This window comes from Bactrocera oleae, chromosome 6 (assembly GCF_042242935.1).
Source record: "Bactrocera oleae isolate idBacOlea1 chromosome 6, idBacOlea1, whole genome shotgun sequence".
Classification (NCBI taxonomy): domain Eukaryota; kingdom Metazoa; phylum Arthropoda; class Insecta; order Diptera; family Tephritidae; genus Bactrocera; species Bactrocera oleae.
In genome coordinates, this window is record NC_091540.1 from 40800855 (window position 1) to 40821586 (window position 20732).

Consider the following 20732-nt stretch of genomic DNA (forward strand, 5'->3'; position numbering starts at 1 on the left):
ATGGCCGAACGGAAGCGCATAATGGATTCCCCACTGACAGTGCCATAACAGTTGGAGCGCAAGCCATAAAGCCAATGATAAAGCAAATAATGTCGACTAAGCAGTTCGCGGTCGGCAATTGCGCCAGCACTGAGCTGTCACTTTGACGCAGTGCTAGTTCAGTACCCCATCGAAAAACGAAGTGTTCTGTGAATTCCAAAGCATAAGACACACAAAAATACATAAGAAATCAAGAAAATACGACATAAGTGACGAGAGAAGAGCAAAAATGAAAAGATGGAAAATAACGCAACAGCAGTTAGCTAAGAAATTCTAAAGAATTTCCACCACGATCCGCAGTGAATATGAAAATTTGTGAATTATAGAAAATAGAGTTCTGGCCAGCGAGCATTTAGAAGTGCCTATATAGGTAATTCGGTGAAAACGAAGTCGACCAAATAAGTAGCAGTAGCACACGAAGAAGAACAAGAGCAAATAGAACAGGAGACCAAGTGAAGTGAAACAAAGTGAGAACAAGAAAAAATAATAAAAGAAAATAAATATATGAAATATCTAAAATATAAAAACGCAAGCGAAACTAATTTCCAAAGTTTCCAACTCAACTATTTACAGTTAAATGAGTTATAAACGACGGCGAGGCGAACGTTGACAAATGCGTTTGGGGCAAATATATTTTGGGGGCTCGCAACACAATAACAACAACAACAGCGAATAACTGCAGTGGTCGTAAAGTTATTACATTGAATGGCAAACGAGGGAACAGGGAGGGATCGAGTGTGGGGATAGGTGGATAATAGGCGATAGAGGAAGCACAGCCGCAGTGCCAGCAGCAGAAAACGTCGACAGCCGTTTCTGCTCGAGAAAAGTGCCGTATGCCTGCATATGTGGATGTGCATTCTTCATTACACACACATACACATGCGCGTAGCTTTGTGTGGCTGCGCATATGTTTGCATGGTTGTACGTGTGAGGAATGCAAGAACAATTACATTCACAGTCAACTACAATAACAAATCAGCCAGCAAGTAGCTGCAACCAAATCAAGCATGAATTGTTGGCACAGGCCATAGCCATCCGCAGCAATAGCCGCGAGCCAAAAACAAAAACAAAAACTCAAACTCGACGGGCGAAAGCAGTCAACAGCACCTTAAACACACGCTATGCATGCTGTTGTACTGTGTTGTGCGAACGGCGAAAACGGGGTCGCCACACCGTTTAGCATTTAGACGCACTGTTGCTCAAACGCTCGACCAAAACGCTCGCCCAGCCCAGTATGTTAGGTGGGTCGGGCCGACCGTGTGGAGTGATCGGCCGGTCGAGCAGTGGCTGGCGGTGTCGCTCCGATGGTCTGCGCCATTGCGCGCTGTTATTTTTATAAATAACGCAACTGCAAGAACAGCAACAACAAAAGAAACAATCATAAAACCGAACGCATCGCACTCGTGTTTGCTGTATTTGTTGCGTCTTTCGTCTTCATTCTTTCCTTTTTTGTTATTATTATCGTTATTATTACCGTTGCTGCCGTTGCTGTTGTTGTTGTCATTACGCCGCCACAGTCGCCACAGCCAGCACTGTTGCTGCCAATAAGTTGCTGTGTTGTTGTTGTTGTACATTTTTAAATATGAAAGTGCAGTCTTCTGGCGCAACGCAATAAACAGCGACCCACTGGCGAGCGAGCACTCGAACGCACACACAAACGATTGGCGTCAATGTCTGCGCTAGCGTCGACGTCGGCGATCACAATTGCATTTAAAACCGCGACTCCGTGTGTGTTGACGTCGCTATAAAAATTCGGTATTGGAGCAAGAAGTGCAGTGTCTTCCTTTCCTCCTTCCCGCCTACTTCTTCTTCCGCCACTTCATTGCAGTGTGCACGAAGCAACGCATCGCTGTAGGTATTTTGTTGCGTGACGAGCCGACAGCTTCGTCGACGGTGGCGTCGTCATCGTCGGCACTGTGGCAGATGGAGGTCACAGGAGCTTTCGGATACGAAAGTTTTCATGAGGCTCGGCGTAAGAAGACTATTTCAAAATCATATAAAATTTAGAAATGCGCTGTAAAGGCTACACATGCACACACACAAATACGCTCTCATAATGAAGGAGTATGTTTTAGTTATTGTAATGCTTCGTGCAGGTACAAAGTAACAAATAGAGTGCAAAACAGAATTCGAAAATGTACAATTGTTGCTATTACAGGTAAACTGGTAAACAAAGCAGTGATTGTAGCGAAACAAAAGCAACGGAGAAATACAAAAGTGCGCAAAAGCAACATAAATAAATAAATAACACAGAAGAGTGTAAAAAGGCAAAGCGCAAAACATTTTAAGCTACACAAATGAGCATATGTAAATAAAAATCACGAAAGAACAATTAAAGTTACTACAAAAGGGTGAACAATTTTAATAAAAAAACGCGATAATTAAATTCTAATAGTATACTGTACAAATAATTCAAAAAATACAAAAATAAAAATATAATATAGAAAAATAAAAGTATTCACGACAAAAAAATAAATATTGAGAAAAAATTTAAACAAATATTTAAAAAAATTAATAAATTTCGGATTTAGGTTGAGAAAACATCAGTCAATTCGGTTATGTGTGATTAAAAACAAAAAAGAAAATTATATATTTACATAAAAAAATCATAAACAAATCTTAAAGTTATCAGAAAAATACCACATTAATACTTAGCAATATTAAATACAAAATTTAAAATATTTATTTATTGTATATTGCAGTTTGTGTTTTATGATAATTGTTTCTATAAGTGTTAAAGGGTTTAAGTTTTCATCAAAAAATCAGCGCGAAAGTGAGTTTAAAGAGATATCGAAATTAATTTATTTTATTTAATTATAAAAAGCAGGTTTGACAACAAAAGCGCAGACATCATCACCGACCAATGCGCATGAGAATTCAAGTGAAAAATGTCTTTGCGGTTGCTGCGTATGAAATGATTAAAGCAAACACTTATATTAAGCAAAAAATACTTGGAAGATTATGAATAAACGATTTAAAACTAAACAACAAATTACCGCTGAGTACAACAATTGCTATTATAAGCTATTATAAGTGAAGAATCACAAATAAAATCAAACAACTACTTATAAACACACATACCAACAAATAACCGTATACAACAAACAAGTGAACACGTCACCGTGAAGCGCAAAAAAATACAACAACTTGTGAATAACAAGAATAGCGCAGCAGCAGCATAAATAGTAACAACTAAAACAATAATAATAATCAACAAGCAGTTCGAATAAATAATATAAAAAAAATAGAATACCAAAAAAAATAGCAGAAAACAATCTTGTTTTATCAGACGCTATATACCGCACCGCGCCTCCCGAGCGTCCTCAAACCGCGTGCCGCGCTAAACGCTAAATACCGCATTGAAAAACACCAGTATCTAACAGCGCGCACACACACACACGTGCATACAAATCGCAATAGCTAACACCAGCCCTAGAGCACAGCGCGCTTCAGCGCATCGATTATCAACGCTGCGACACCTCGCGCCGCGCCGCGCTTCGTGTGGTTGTCACCCATTCGGCGTCGTATCGTGTTGTCGCTTAACATTTGATTCCTATATTTAATAAAAACATTATTGCTTGCGCCTAGGTTTGTTTTATTTCTTAACTGTGTACGTGTGTTTTCACACACACACTCGCCGCATTTTTTGCACGTTTTGCCTTTTGATGCCGTTCGTGTCGCCAAGCGTTTGTGTGGAAAAAAGCGCGCGCGCCAATTTGTAAAAACACTTTTTGAAAATAAAAGACGGTAAAGAAGAAGAGCACACAACGGAATTTCAATATTTACTACCAGCATAAAACACACTTATCGTAGCAGCAGTTGTCATCGCTGTAAACGTAACACTTCTAAGAATATTTATATTTAAAGTGTACCAGTGCTTTTGAAGTCGAAGGCTTCCATGTAAGTATTTTTGTGTGACTATTCGTTAGCATATTAACAGCTTTAGCAGCCATCATCCCGCATCTTGCTTTTTCACCCACGCATCATTAATTTTAATAGCCAAATGTCTAATTTGTTAGCTGTTCTTAGTGAAATGTGTTTTCCTAATTGCTCAGTACAGCTGTCAATCGTTTTATGACTCAGTCACCCCGCGGATATTATTTCAGAAAACGTGTTCTACAATTCCAGGCGTATGCCATAGAGCAGCATTTTTTATTTTGCTTGAAAACTGTTTAGCCTTGGAATGTACTAATAATCTAAGTCAACAAACAGGAAAAAATAAGAGAAAATCAAAATCGATGAAAAAATACAAAAATTTGTAAATCGGAGAAAGAGTGCTATTATTATGAAACGCTGCATCAGGTTGATAAAGCTCAGCTAAATACGGAAATTACGGAGAAATTCTTCTTCTCCTACACTCATCTTTCAATATTTCTTTAAAACTGGTCTGTAAGAAGCAACCGAGGGTGAAAAAATTATTCGCTCAGAGGCCCAAGCAGCATTCTTGGTATAAACAAGAATATTCATAACGCCAAAACATTTAGAAAATGCGAAACAAACGCTAAGTTTGGCGTTGTATCAGTCGAAATGTCTCTCTAGTTTGTATTTTCTTCCATTTTTTTTGTATGGATCCCTTATTCTAAAATTTTCACGCGAAAAGATCTAACATAAATTTTCAAGTAGTAGTAGAATAAGTGTTTTCTAGAGCGAGAGTTCTTATTTGGCCCTAACGGAAATTGTTCAGCAGCTACAAAACCTCGTACTAATCATGATACCGTTATTCATCAAGAAAAAACGCATGTGTCATATAAGTTAAAATTGGGATAAAGCTCCCATCGAAAGTAGTCGGTTGATATTTTTTTCTAAATCTTGTATATTATGGGATTAATTGCTTTAATAATAAAGATATTTTTAAAATTAACGCTATCGCGTGAGCTCTTTTCTCCGACACTGCTACAATAACAAACCACAAAGCCAACAAAATATAAAAAAAATTACATATTATTAACGGGAAAAATTTTTGGGAATTATTGTTGGCAACATTTAGTTACATACTGTTATGAACTTCGTGGTTTTGTGTCAATTCCCACTTCTGAAAATCGTATCACGATTAAATGGCGTTACTCAGGGGAATATTAGTGCGGGAATTCTATACCTCTATAACCTCTGATAGATTGCATTACTCATGAAAGTTCCTCATTTTTACAACAATTGTACTTTTGATTAGAATTTATAACTTTATGCTTTTGAAATGCAATAAAATACAAACTAAACACACGAGAATGGAAATTGTGCTTTTCATCGCTTCAAAGCAGTTTTACTAATTGAAATTCTATGATAAAGAAATATCCGTTATAAGTTATATGTACCGGGTGGTCCATATGGTGATATATACTGTAAGACTTGTCTGAAAATATATCGTATCCGCGGTAATAAATTAATCGCTTTACGCTTCAACATTTTCAAAAGATTTTTCTTGAAAAATCAGTTTTCAGACGAAAAACATTTAGCGAGATGTTATTAGCGAAGGAAAGTACTGAGGTGCACCTCAGAACCGTTATAGATTTGCGTGGGTTTCCAAACGGAAACGATATATTTCCGCATAATATGAAGCTATTAGAGTGTTTATTATGTGGACCGACGTGATACCCATTAATAGTATTTCCGATTGTAAGTAAACCTGAAAAAATTTTATGAAGTCTGCCGAGGATATACCCCATTTAAAATTACAGATTTAAAGTGGTGTAAATTTATTCTTTATAACCTGAATAGTTTATATAAAGTTTGCCATGAAGTTTTTGATACCCAGAAGGTAACGTAAAGTCTCAGCGTGATGACCTGATTCGATTTAGCCATGACCATCTGTTTATACGTGAACTAGTAACTCTGTTTTTGAGATATCGATCTGAAATTTTGGACATGTCCACTCCTCCCTAAGAACCTGCCCATTTGTCACAACTGTCGATATTGCACTACTATAGCATATAGCTGCCATACAAATTAATGGATCAAAATGTAGATAACAATCTTTTTATACCCTTTTGTGCTAAAAGATATGCACCTGTGTAGAGAGTTATAGCTTCAGTATTAAATACAAGTGAAACAACCATATGTACCAGCTTGTTTGTATTGATGTACTTAAATAGATGTTTATTTGTTTAATCACCAAAAGTCATTTTACAACAACAAAATTTGCAAAATTTCTACTTATTTTATACTTATGATTTCTTACATGCCGTTCGCCGTCCACAAACCGCCTACCGCCTTCACCCTTTTTCTTTTCATTATCAAGTCAGCACGAGTGAGTGAGTTCGCGAAGAGTTCAGCGCTTATTTTTACCCAAATCCATCTATCAAAATGTAAGCCTATCTAAATTTAGCAAACTAGCTTGTGGCAGAAACTAAAATTGGCTTCTCGCTGATTTGTTTATCGCGCCCAGACGAAGGCCTTAACTCCGCGCATACATACATGCATACACACTTGAATGTCTGCCTGCATGTACATATAGCGCAAGAGCATTAGAAAAATCGTACTGCGAGCGTAGCGCTGCTCACGCCCGTCGTTGATCTTTCGACAAGGTGTTGAATCGCGTTCGCGCGCCATTTCGTGTTTATTTAAATGAAATTACTTTGACTCTGATACCGCTGTTATTGTTTTCATTGTTGTTGTCATTGCTGCATTAACTGTTTTGTTTTTTCGAAGTGTGTCGTTGTTGTTGTTACAGTTGTTTTCTATTTGCTATTTGACTGCCCTCACCAACAACAACAGCTTCGGCTGCAAATAAAAATTAATGAATTAAAACGACCTAAGTGCTACAAGTATTCCGAATTAAGAACACTGCGGAGCACCATTTGTGGTTTCAAAAGTTTTTAACTTCATGTCATTTTCATGATGCAGAGTGAAAATAAAGAAAATCTGGGATAACCACGCCCACTTGCCTTACAATAGTAATGTTCGATAATACTTTAAGCACCACAAATTTAAATAACAACTTTAAACCTTACGGTTTGTATGTACAGTATTGTTAGGGGATGTGTGCCGCAGTACCGCCTCCTTTTAAGAGAAATCTCACGTCCCAGCCATATGTATACTATGATTTTCCCTGATTAATTTTAACCAAATATGTTAGTTTATGAGGAGGCACTTAGCACAATACGCTTTGTTACTAAAAATTTATCGAATGCGTTTATATACTCTTCTCCTCTAGCACCCATATATCCAGTATAAGGATTTCCATCCCAGAGGTTGACTTTATACCATACATATTGATTAGAACGGAACATATCACATTATCCTAAATTTTTCTTAGCGCATAGTGATTGTAAAATATCGATCTATATGTTCTTTCTACCATGCAATCTGTTCAAAATACCACCCAATACCTAATTGAGGCACTATATAGTCTTCGACAGCACCCGAGCTTCAAGCTGCCTTACTTGGTTTATTTGTGTTTGATTTTTTTCTTTAGTGCCTGCACTTTGAGCCGCAAAGTCTTTGAATTTCTTAACAGCTTAATTCAGTGACGTCAAACGTCTTCTTCTTCTTCCTATGCTTCTTGAATGGTATCCGATATTTGGCCGTGCTGTGGGTAGCGAAGTGTGTCTTCTAATATTTTTGGCTTAAATAACTTTCGTTTAGCAACCATAGTTTAGTAAGTCTTACCAGATTAGAATTGGAATTGTAATTCAAAATGTTGGAAAGGAAGAAGAATGCTTAGAAATTTTATCATTCTTATAATAAAAGTTCGAGGTTGGAAGCAAAATTCTTTAACAATGTGATAGATAATAACTGTTGTCCAAAGCGACTAAATTTAATTAATGTATATAATTATAGACAATATACTACCCATCGCATATAATCTTTAAAGGAGCTCGCTCCCTAAACCTAAAGTTTGTTTGCTTCGAAAAACCACAAAATTGGTAACAAATGTTACATTTCATACTTGTATGGTACAACTTTTAATATTCTTAACTTCCTTATAATTCATGCAACGGCAACTCCACTAAAGGTGTCTAACAGAGACCTTGACAATAATTACACCAAAAGAACGATCATTTCGAGACTGTATTAAACCCGCATCTTTCGAATTTCCACTTCATAAAGAGCGAGGACTATAAGAGGCTCAGCAACTCTTTTAATAAAATAAAAGAAAAACGAAGTCGAGTTTCTTCTATATAAAATACAACAGACCTTCGAATATGGCTTCAAGCTTACAATTTATTTGAACACTATAATAATGCTAATAATTCGAAACTAAATCTTGAAATAAGCTTATAATGCATTTAAAATACTATTTAAAGTAGCTAATACCCCTTATGCGAGTAAATATCTGTACATATTCCAATACAACACATATGTATACATAGTCGAATATAATGCGCCTCATAGTTTTCATCCATATGAATACTCCAGTAGGCGAATGATAAGATCAAGTTTAGACAACAGAGCCGGGAAACCATTTCACCGCCTACATATGTATATCTATATATTCATACATTTCCCTCCAAAAATCGCATTTACTTTAATTAATTGTTTCATTTGACTCATCTCCCTTATCTGTGGTGCGGTTTATCAAAGTGAGTCGACATTATAACAGTAAAACTTTGTACAGATAATAAGTATGTATACAAATACACACACGTTTGTACAGTTATAACAATACCAGTATGTTTGTATGTATGCGCCATTGTATTACTGCACATCTGAGGCAAAAATAATGTACTTAACGCCGATTTGTCGAAATAATTAGAAGTAAAAGGACCACGATTATGATTTTGGCTATAAAACAAACGATTTTTTATGCAATGGGTATTTATTTAATTAAATAGTAAAGCAATTAAGAAAAGTCAGGGCGAGGCTTTGTAACGAAAAGTCTTGTGACCACCCACTGTAGAGGAACACCACAGATACTTACCACCAAAATTGAGATATATATTATTAAGTTATACTGATGCGAGGCAATTGGACTACTACGTCTTTCAGTAAAGCTTATTAGAAAGTCTTCACACCCGATCTTTCACAAAAGATTGCTCGGAAATGAAAGAACACGTTCGATCGCTATAACAATCCCACTGAAATTGGTTTGGAAGGATGAAAGAATTCATAGATGAAATAATTCCAAAGTTATCTTTGAGTACAGCGAATTAAGAGACAGCGCTTAGTTAGGAACTTTTTACATTTCGCATTTAACTGTCACAGCTTCCCAAACACTTTTAATTAGGAATACAGCCTCAGTGCAAAATCTTATCAATTCAGTGATAAAAGCTGCGAAAAGATTAATCTTGTATCAAAGCACTACGCAAACACAGCGCCCATTTCACAAAATGTTTGAGCTTTACATACTTGTATATACCCTCGCATACATAAACATAAATATAAATGTGTGTATATTAAGCAAAGCAGCTGTTCCGCTCTCAAACCGCAGCCGACTTGTCTGCCACACAGCAAACGAAGAAATTATATGTGTATACTAAAATAAAATCCAAAAAAATCAATCAGAAATCTATCTATGCGTTTACCTACATAGTATTGTACTTGTATATATGTATATGTATATATAATATATAAGAAAATATGTAAATATTGTAGCAACAAGAATGTAGAGACAACACTTACGCTGCCTGAATTTCCCAGCAACGCGAAATATTTTCGGCATTTATGCGCCGCGCTGCCAGCTAAATCGCTCGAAGGCGGCGAAAGTGCCGCAGTCACACATCCGCAGCCATTGGCAGAGTCAGAACTCGAGCCAGCGCAAAGCGTTTGGTCCCATGTGCGTAGAGCAAATGCATTGGCATTGTGGGAGTTGCACCTCAAACGGCAAATGTGTGCCAAATCAGTGCAGGCGAAAATTCCATTCAACAGATCTAGAAATATGCATGTATATGTGTATTTATTTTTCTTACTTTGAATTTCTGTGTGTGTGTGTGTGTGTAGCACATACTTAGAATTTTGAAGATGTGCACAAATCTAAATATAGTTGCACAGGGTTGACTAACCTTTTGTGTGTAAATTCTATGTGCTTACTAACGCACGTACATACATGCATACATAGCTATCTATACATCTTTGAAATTTGAAGTTGAGAAATAAGCAATCGAATGATTGATATTTTTTTTTTTGTTATTTTGCATTTATGTATCTAAAAACATTTGCTGTGTGGGGGAGTTTCGAGGTTATACTTTCATTCTTAAAAATCTGAAAATCAACACAATTCATTCATTCATTATTTTTACTCAATGGCAAATGAAATGAATTGCGAAGAACTCGAAAATTGAACATGAGTGCGATCATAACATCATAACTCGTAAGCGGAAATTATTGAATTATTCTGCTTTTGGAGGGCATACAGCAAAGATCCATTTGGTATATAGTATATAATTCAATTAATTATAATTCTCCAACAAACACTCACAGCACTAAAGTAAACAAACCAAAAGTGGGCATGGTCATTGTCTGAATTTTTCTGTTTTCAATCGGGTATCTCTATGAAAACCCCTGGCATTTCCTAGCGCAGAGAAATATAAAATTTATTATTTCCTTACTTTCAAAAGAAAGTACTTAGAAAATGAAGAACTGTGACCTAACTGACTCAAATTGTCCGAATCGCTTGGTACACGGATTTACTGAAGTTCTTATTCGATCAAATCCAAAAAAAATATATCACACAGTGCGAAATTGAAAAAATGTTTTTTTTTAATATTACGATAGGTTATACCTAGAAAAACAACATACTAGAATTTTAAAGCGACATGCAAATAGTTGTTGAGCCACAGACTCTAAAATTGTATCTGCTCAGTTCAGTCAGATCTATAAGTTTATCTGAAACAGCCTTTTTCTCAAAACAAAATTGTTCAAATTTATTTAAGTGATTATTCGGATGGACTCGGAGTGAACCGGTCACTATAAAATAGTTTTTCTGCATATTCTGTATAAAGTTCTCCATGACCTACCTGATGTGGTCAAAAACAATCAAATTTTGTGTAAATCAAATTTTTTTTGATGCGGCCGTCGACCATTGTACAGACAATATCTTCTAGTAGAGAATTTTTATTAGATTTCATCTTTGGAGAAGAAATATAGCGTATATTACGAAAAATATTTTTCTTCAAAAATTTTACTGTGTATTCCGAAAGTATGTGTAAATTTATCCTTAAAATTTTTGAATAATTGCGTCGTTTTTTTTAATTCTCAAAAAATTTGGAATTTAGTTCGATGATACCGAAGCGCTTTAATTTTTCCAACATACGCATTATATATACAAGTATGCCTTGCAAAAAATTCGTGGCTCCAACGAATATTTTAAATAAAAACGCAATTTAATTAAAACACGCATATATTCTTTGCCTTCTTTGTCACAAAATAGTCACATAGAATATATTATATATATTAACCAAAAATAGTCACCATAATAGCATTACGGGGGCTGAGGCATCACCAGCAGTTGCTAGCTCAAACTACCGCCCTCTCTCCGCAATCCTTTTACAGACACAGAAAATTCATTATAAGCATTGTAACCTATTAAAATATTAAGATTCTTTACACGTCACAACCATATTTGGTTTAATTGTCGCTGCGCTTCCACATTGTATTCACCGCTTGCATTACTCATTTCACTCTTGCCTCCATCCCCATATTCACGAAAAACTTTTGCATTCTTTGTCTAATATTTTTTGTTGTCGTTTTCTCTCTTTTATCTTTATCAACACTCTTCGCAATAATAACGACGAATATAAAAAATTTATTAAACAATGGATATGCAAATCAAACCACAACAACACCAATGAAAACAATAATCATATTCATATGGATGTTTGGTGAAAATTTGTGCTGCCGCCAACGCCGCATACACTTGACGACGCCCCCGCACGCAACTCCCGTCGACACACCAATAAACCTTCGATATTCGTGGATTCTCCGCTTTGCTTGCTTCGCATTGACTCTACGCATGGTTGCGTTACGTATACTGAACCGTTTGTTCGTTTTTGTTATCAATGCATCGGTTGTTGTCGTTCGGTACGGATGTGCTTTCGCGGCGTCGTCGCTCGGTCATTGTTTGCCTGCTGTCCCCGAAACAAAACAACTTCGACCAACGTTATGCCGGCTTCTACACGTCTGGTATTGACGTTTTCTCAAGCAGTACAACAGCGCAGACAAATAGACGCAATCCAGTAGAGGGACGCGGCACACGACAAACGCACGCGTTTGTCCCATAGCGGTAACGACAACAACAAAAACAGCAGCAGCAGAAACAATATTCACCGAGCTAACACAGACAGAAGAGCCAACGACGACGACAAATCAGCAGCGAGCGAAGAACTGAAATCATGGCAAATCCGCGCAAATTTAGTGAGAAAATCGCATTACAGATACAGCGCCAGAAAGAAGGCACCGCTGAGTTCGAGCGTATTATGAAAGAGGTTTACGCAACTAAAATGGATGAGACTCAAGCGAATGAGAAGATATTGGAATGCTGTCTGGTGAACACTGACATCGGCAGCAATCACGCCACAAATGCCAGTTTGGTAAGCGGCGCTGGTATAGGAGGAGGCGGTAGTGGCGGCGGAGGTGGAGGAGGCGGTGTGGTTAACACTGCGGATGGCGGTGGTGCCGGCAATAGTGCCGGCGCAGCAAATACCACCAACAGTGGCAGCGGTGGCACCTCCCCCGACGGCACACATAATAATAATTCTCGTGAGTCACGTGGTCGCAGCGTTGGAGTCGGACCGATGCGACGTCCCTCCGAGCGCAAACAAGATCGTTCACCATATGGCAGCAGCGCTGCCGTCGCAACCGGCATGAATGCGGGCATGACCAACAACGCATATCTTAGTCCGCCGATGGATAGCAGTTGGCGTCGTTCCAACTCTGACTCGGCACTTCATCAGACGCTGAATATGGCAGTAGCGGCAGAGGGTGGTTTCGGGACGAGCGGTGCCATGAGCGGTATGGGGGATATGAATGCGCTGCACGCCAATTACCAGCATCACAATCAACGATCTCATTCGCCAAATATTGGTCGCAGCTTTAGTCCACAAGCACAAAGACGAAAAGGTCAGATGCTACATCATCAGCAACAGCAGCAGCAACAACAGATCCTACACCATAGTCAGCAGCATCTGCACTTGCAACAGCAACATCAACAGCTACAGCAACACTTTCAGCAGCATCAGCAACAACAGCATATGCATCAACAACAAGCACAACAACAGCATGTCCAGCAGCATCATGCGCAACAGCCAGCGAGTAGCATTAGCCAACAGCAACATCAGCAACAATTCAATGCCAAATACACCAACTGCAATATGCCAATAAATAGTCTATTTAAATCGCTGCAAGAGCAAACACTGGCGCTAGCCAATACCGGTTCGTTGCCGGACCTAACGTCATTGCATTACTCGCCCGCACAGCAACAACTAATGCACCAGCAGCAGCAGCAACAGCAAACGCTTTCACCCATCTTGTCACCGCACAACAATGGTCGCGAGCGCGATCAGTCCTCAAGTCCCTTCAGTCCGGCTGGAGGTAATGGCAATGGCGTCGGTGGTGGTCCACCGTCGCCATATCAGCAGCAGCAACACTCGCCTACGTCAGCCGCTAACACACCCACAGCAGCACAAACATCGCCGCATTTATCATTCACAAATCTCGCCGTTCAGTCGCCGACCGGCAACGGCTCCAATACACAAAACACCGCACAAACCGGTACATTCACCAACCTGCCTACCCTGGGCGCCGCCAGTTCGACGGGAAATCTCACCGAATATCGGCAGCCATTAAATCCACCCAGTCCGGGCTCCTCACCCGGCTTACTAACGTCCGCCTCAGGCAATGATGTGGTACATATTAGCGCGCCAGCCAGTCCAATTCGACATCCGCAGGCCGGCATGATCGGATCCAGTATGCAGGCCTACAATGAGAAGAATATGCAGGCCTTCGATCGTTACTCACCTGCATTAGCTGGAGCTGCGCCAGAAAACGCTGGCTTCAACAGCCTTAACTCGTCGTTCCATAATCACTTTGAGCAATTCACGCTAGGTGACAGCAATTCCTCACCCGAGCAGCAACAGCAGTTGCAGCAACACTTTCAGCAGCAACGCCAACAACAACAGCAACAGAATAACTTTACTTCATTAGATTTCGATGTCTTCGTCAGTGGTGGCAACGACTCGCCTTATTCGCAGTCCCTAACACAAAGCAAACAATTGGACTTTAGTGATCTGACGGGTGAGTCCAGCTCTGCGGCGACGACGACGACGCAAAGTAGTAGAGGTGGCACGTGTAACACTAACAACGGCGGTAACACCAGCAATAACAACAACACACACCAAGGGACACGCATACTCCCACATCAAATGCTGAACAATAATGGTGGCGGTGCTGGCAACACCGCAAACAGTAACGCCACAACAAACGGTCCCTGTCGCATCAGCAACAACAATGTGAATCTGACGCAAGCGAATGAAGTAAACTCTTCACCCATACCCTCACCGTTGGGCTGCCTTCCGTCACCGTCTTCACCATTACCGATTCCTATAAATGCGCAATCACCGCATCATCAGCAGCAACAATTATCGTTATCGCTGCACTCGCATTCAACACAACCATCACCGCATCATTCGCCCCTGCATTCGCCGCACCACGCCTCCCCACTGTCATCTTCCTCGCCTGGCATTACTACGCTGACGGGTGTTACTACGCCACATGTTGGTGGCAACGGCACAAATAATGCGTCCACGCATCACAACCAACTTCAGCAGACGACGCAACATCACCACCAAGCACAACAGCAGCAACATCATCAACACCACCACCATCAACAGCACCATCATCACCATCAACAGAATCACGCTAATACGCCGACCAACACAAATATACCGGCGATCATCTTCTCCGACTATTCGTCGCGTGAGATCTTCGACTCGCTCGATCTGGATTTGAGTCAAATGGACGAGACTGCGCTAGATCTGCTAGCGGATCAGAATTCGATCATGATTGCCGATCCAACCATCGAGGATAGTTTTCGCAAAGACCTTAACTGATACTATGAGGAAGCTGTTGCAGCTATTGAGAGTGGCGTACTGCTCGAGGACACCTTCGATCCGCTGGGGCCCATAGTCGACGTCACTGAGGTACTGGGCAATCCGCTGGCGGATACAACAAAGTGCAAAACAGAGGACGACACAACTGACACAGCCACAAATACAACATCTACTACGACAGCAACGACAACAGCGACCACCGACGAGGACGCAAGCAACACTCTACCCATCCCCATCAACATCAGCGGCCAAGCAAATATCGAAGACGACCTGAACAATGTCGACGACAACATAAGTATCGGTCTCGGTATCGGCATTGGCTTGGGCATCGACACCGGCAGCGATGATAACAATGGTGATGTGGAGGATTTCTTCTTCTAAAGTACGTGGGTTTGAGCGACGGTGGGGCAGCACGAGGTGGGCAGGGACGCAGAGTAACACAACTCTTTTCAGCGTCGTTCAAATGAAATGACGCCGTCAGCGATTGGCTGGAATGACGCACACAGTTAAACACAAAACACGCTCAAGCCTACATACAAGCAGCCATACATAAGAATATGTAGCCAGCAGTATGTTTGTATGAGTTGGATCTGAAGTACACGCGCAAGCAACAGTGGTAGCAACAGCTTTTAAATCTCTAAGCAGTAGTTAGGACTCTTAAATGAAATATACAAACGTAAATACCTAAAAAAGAAATATATATATATATATACATACATACAAAGAAATGTTTACATACATATGTAAAGTAACAGTTATATTGGTTGCGGAGTATTTCTTGAAGACAAAGCAAGTGCAAATTGAGTTGTAGACAAAATTGAGTTACATAATTCTATTTGTTTAGCTGGGGTGGGTGATGTTTGAAGTTGAAAGTTAAGAAGTTGCTTAGAAATAGCGGAGACGGTCTATTTTTGATTGCGTGTTACATTTTTATCGCTTCTGTTGAGCTTTTTTATGTTCACTTAACGGTTTTATTAAATTATTATTTTCTTATTCCTCTTTAATATCTGCAGTATGAAGATAGAAACAGTTGGTCTTTTGGTGTTTTCGACACAAAAGTGTTTTCCCCTCTGTTTCTTCGCTTAAAAGAGCTCAAACCGAATTCAGCAAATGCCGTGAGGTCGCTGTTGACATGTGACTGTTTGGGACTTAATTAAAATTATCTGCTGAATCGTTGAAATCATCCCAGAACCCTGAAGTGCACCGCAGTCAAAATCATAGTTCAACCTTCATTCTACAGTAGTTAGGGGTCTGCAGCAACATTTCCTGATATAATTTTTAAAGATTACGGAAAAGTTCTTAATTTTAATTGCCACTCAAATCCGACTTACATAAAAGTTCGACATATATATCCGCGGCATTGTTTTTGTTTTCACTTCTTCCAAAACTTTCACAACTGCCATTTAAGTTTTCAAAGCTAACAGCTGTTATAATTTTCAAACTAAATTAATTGTTTCGAATTCTCTTAAGCGTTGACGCCTGTCTTATGATATGTCAGAAATATCAGCCGTCAACTTAAAGCTTTTACTAACTAATGCACTCGAAGTTTAGATGATAGAAAGTAAAATAAGTGAAGCTGTAATCATATTCTGGAATTCGAATAAAATTCAAATCTAAAGATTCTCGCATAGAAACAAACAGGAGCACATTTGTTTTACTTTATATCTCGCGGCAATATCCACCATGGAGAAAAAATTTCTTAGGTCAGTTAATTCTCACTTAACAATTTGGAACGCGTATTGAGTCTGAATGTTTTAATAAATTAGTCCAAGTCTTAAACACAGAAAAACTGCGGGACAGTTTTGCATGAGTGCAACAGTAAAACACAAGAAAGCTCAGAACATCACAGGCAAAATTTCAACGAGAGAACATAGAAAGCGTTAGTTATTAATCTATAGAGCCGACTATCTAAAATCTCTCTAAAGGGCCTTAAGATAAAGTGACCAATTTACGCTCAACACCAACAAAACCGCTTTGCCACAATTAAAATTATTTTTGTTGTTTTGCTGTAAGTAAACGTCAATCAAAGCGGAAATTGTCCAGCACACACGCGTCCTTGAGCGCCCGCCAAGCAGCCGCACATAACCACAAATACAAATTTACATTAATTAACTGTACTTACATGGCTAGTATAGTAGTTTTATGTATATGTGTATGCGTGTGCTTATGCTGCAGAATGTTGCAAATGCTTTCAAGCACAACAATTGGCTGTCATACATGCGCGCCGTGACAGCTGACAGCAGGCGACTGGCAAGAAAGGAAGCGTAGGCACATGAAAGAAACCGGAAACTCAATTAGTCGTGCAACTCAATTCGACCGCTCACTCATCCGGATGCTCCTGACAAGCTCCCTTAAGTGTAGTTTATGTAATAAATAATATTTTATTCTGTGCCGATTTACGTTTCCATTTTACTTTTACGACTGCAGGCGCCATGCGACACACATTTGAAGAGATGCTTCTGGTGTTTACTTCCTTTCACTCACACATACATGCATATATACAATATGATAAATGATGTACACTTACGATTACTAATAATTGTCGTTGCTACATTAATCTTCAAAATTTTATTTCATGTTCGTTTGCAGTTTCTTTTTCTACTTTATATTTGATCGTTTTCGTCATATGAAAGCAATGCAAACGTAGTGCGTAAACGTGTAGAAATATGTGGAGTTAGTAACCGGCTATTTTTTTACTAGAAATTCACTTAAAGTGTCAAAGTGTAAATATTTTCGAATATGCAACAACAAAAAAAATTAATGGCAAAAGAATTTAACTACATATTGCACAATATTTTTGAATGAATTGAAGCTTACAAGTGAAATTGCTAATTAGCGGTAAATTATGGCATGTATATGGAGTGAATGTATAAAATTATATTAACTGGAGTATAGTATAGTATACAGTAAGTGCAATGCGGAAAATTCAAAAGAAAATATTAATAAATCTAACCTCAAAAGCGGTTAAAATAATATGACAGGCAACAACAATTCATATGCAGCATACCCAAGTATCTACAACTGTATATATACATAAATATATATAGAGTAAAGATCAGATCAAAAGTTACAATATTTACAAACTATTACATAAAAATCAATTTAAAACTCTCGCCGTTTAGCAAATTAACCCAAAAAAAATCCAGCACTTACAACAACAATAATCATTAGTAAAAATGTAAACATACACCCTATGCTACACACACACATATATATATATAAATATATATATTTCAAATCAGTGCACATTTCTAATTGCATAATTATAATAATTGAAGTCATTTAATTAAAGCATATTTATTGTGCCTATCTACTACTATGCTCCCCTCCGCGCTCAATTATACACATTCAAACTAAAAATACAAGAACAAAAATTAATTACAAACAAGTAATAGGAAATAACTGTGACTTGGAGTTTAGCGCCAAAGCTTTTCGTTTTAATTATACTTAATTAAGAAGAAGAAAAAATATTAAAAATTATAATAAAATAGAAATCACGGAGATTATAATATTTAAAGCAAAAGATGTTAAACTTCGTACCCATATCGCGCAAATACACACACACTTACATATATGTATGCACACACACATACATATGGAAACCTTTGTTAAGCATATATAGTCTAACATGCCGTTGCAAACAATGAAATAATTACTTTTTGCAATAATTGTTCGTATTCTACAAATGTCATATACAATACATTGCACTCGTAAGTGTTAAGTCAGTAAATTTCTTAAGTCACACACACACATGTACAGCGTGAATTCACACAAATAACTTTGAAGTGAAGTATTTTTGTTGTAATTTTCGAATTTTGTTTGTTTATTCTTCTATAAACTAGTTAATTACTTAATACAGTTCAAAGTCTAAATGCAGTAATAGATTTAAACGCTAATTTTTAGAAAATGTAATTTTTAAGCATATTTAACTACTTTACTAAAGTTTGAACAACATTTGATAGCACGAAAATTTTTTCATCTTTTTTTAAAACAACATTTGTTTGCAAGAAAGAAATTAAGATTTTATTCTTAAATTAAAATTTTTTAAGTTGAGCGATATATAACAATGTGCAGAAATTTAAATTTTTTTTGTAAAATTTTACTTTTTTTAAATTGCTATTTTTTTTCTCGAAAATAAATCTTTAGGCTCGCATTTTAGTGAAACTCCAACTTTGTTTTGTTTTTTCGAAATTCGTAATACTTTTAAACTCGTTGTCATTCTGTCATAAATTAGTGTCCCTGCGCATCCAAAATTGTCATAAGATTCGCAATTTCTAAAGCGTTTTCACCAAAAACTTTTCTAAAGTATTTTTTTTATTTAAAAATGTGTATTTTCTACTTAACTATAACTTTCAAATTTAAATCAAAAAATATTTGTTGAGTGTTCTAGTCGTATGTAAATATAAAAAAAGTTTTAAAAATGTCTCTTCTATGTATTTAAGCTAGTCCTAAAACCAAGTGAGTTTTACAAACTTTTGTGGGATTTTTGGGTCGAAATTCATTTATTATGGCCCACTGTGCCTTTAAATTTTTATGTGAAACTATTTTTTTATTTCATTTCTATTATTTTATATATATTTACTGCTGGCATAAGTTGTTCAAACCTTAGCTTGCACTCTTTTTCTCTAAGTATAATGTAAGAACAAAATAAAAAAAACAAATCAAAAAAAAATTCTTCAAATTTAAGAAAGCCTGAAGTTAATTTATGCCTAATTAATATATACATATACACATTATTATAATTATATAAAAAATTATAAGCGACTTTTAAATTTTTTTATTAATTATACAAACGAAGCAAGAAAAAACGAGTTGAGACCCCAAATCAATTGATGTACCTAGAATTAAATTAAATTTTTAATCTTAAAAAGTATAGTAATATAAATTTTGACTCACAAAAATCAAATATGTTTAATGTAAAAAAAACTAGTTATATGAGTGTAAATGTTAGATGGAAACTGATCTGTTAAATGAATAAATGAAGAATAGGGCCAATGCTGAATATATTTACATATGTCGATGGGGATGCATATATACTTGAAATAAATATGTGCGTATGTATATAATAAAAGATATATATATATATATATATGTATATACATATATAATAAATTTATAAAATTAAAAATAAACAAAAAAAAACTGAACTCTTTAAGAAGCAAAGTCTAAATTTATGATATAAACCCTTAAATGTAAATGTAATAACACACAGTTATTTGTTTCAAATAAATCTTTAATTATATTTAAACAAAAAATCTAAATGTAAATCGGTTGTGCTCACTACTCCGGATTTGTTGGTTTTATTTGGTAAGTTGGATGATAACAGTGAAATTGTATGTAATTAAATTTTTATTCGTTACCTATCTAAACAGGTAAGAAGATCGGCCCAGAGAAGCCTCAGTTCTAGTGAAGAAAACTGTCTATAATAGCTTGGACGTATCACATGCCACTTATTAATTATTTAAATTGTAATTATATTAATTCACGTAGTGGGCGTTATGAATTTCAATCGATCGATTTTCGGTTGCTCATACGCCACGCACACCAACCTACACTCGGGCACAAAATTGAACTAATGCCCACTTAATTTACGACAGTATTATAAAAACCAACAAAAATGCACAATAAATGCCACCACAATACAATGGAAGTAATTAACTTGCTGATATATACATACATATAGGATAATAGAGTAATTATAATTATTGGTTTTAG

General features: G+C 37.2%; 1 protein-coding gene across 1 annotated transcript; it reads left to right on the forward strand.

Annotated features, from left to right (window-relative positions):
- The first annotated feature begins 132 nt into the window (after window positions 1-132).
- On the forward strand, window positions 133-20272 carry Crtc (CREB-regulated transcription coactivator). The gene is made up of 3 exons (XM_070112268.1): window positions 133-506; window positions 2864-3939; window positions 12116-20272. The coding sequence occupies exon 3, from the start codon at window positions 12303-12305 to the stop codon at window positions 15015-15017; it is 2715 nt and encodes a 904-aa protein (XP_069968369.1). The 5' UTR covers window positions 133-506; window positions 2864-3939; window positions 12116-12302; the 3' UTR covers window positions 15018-20272.
- Window positions 20273-20732: the final 460 nt, after the last annotated feature.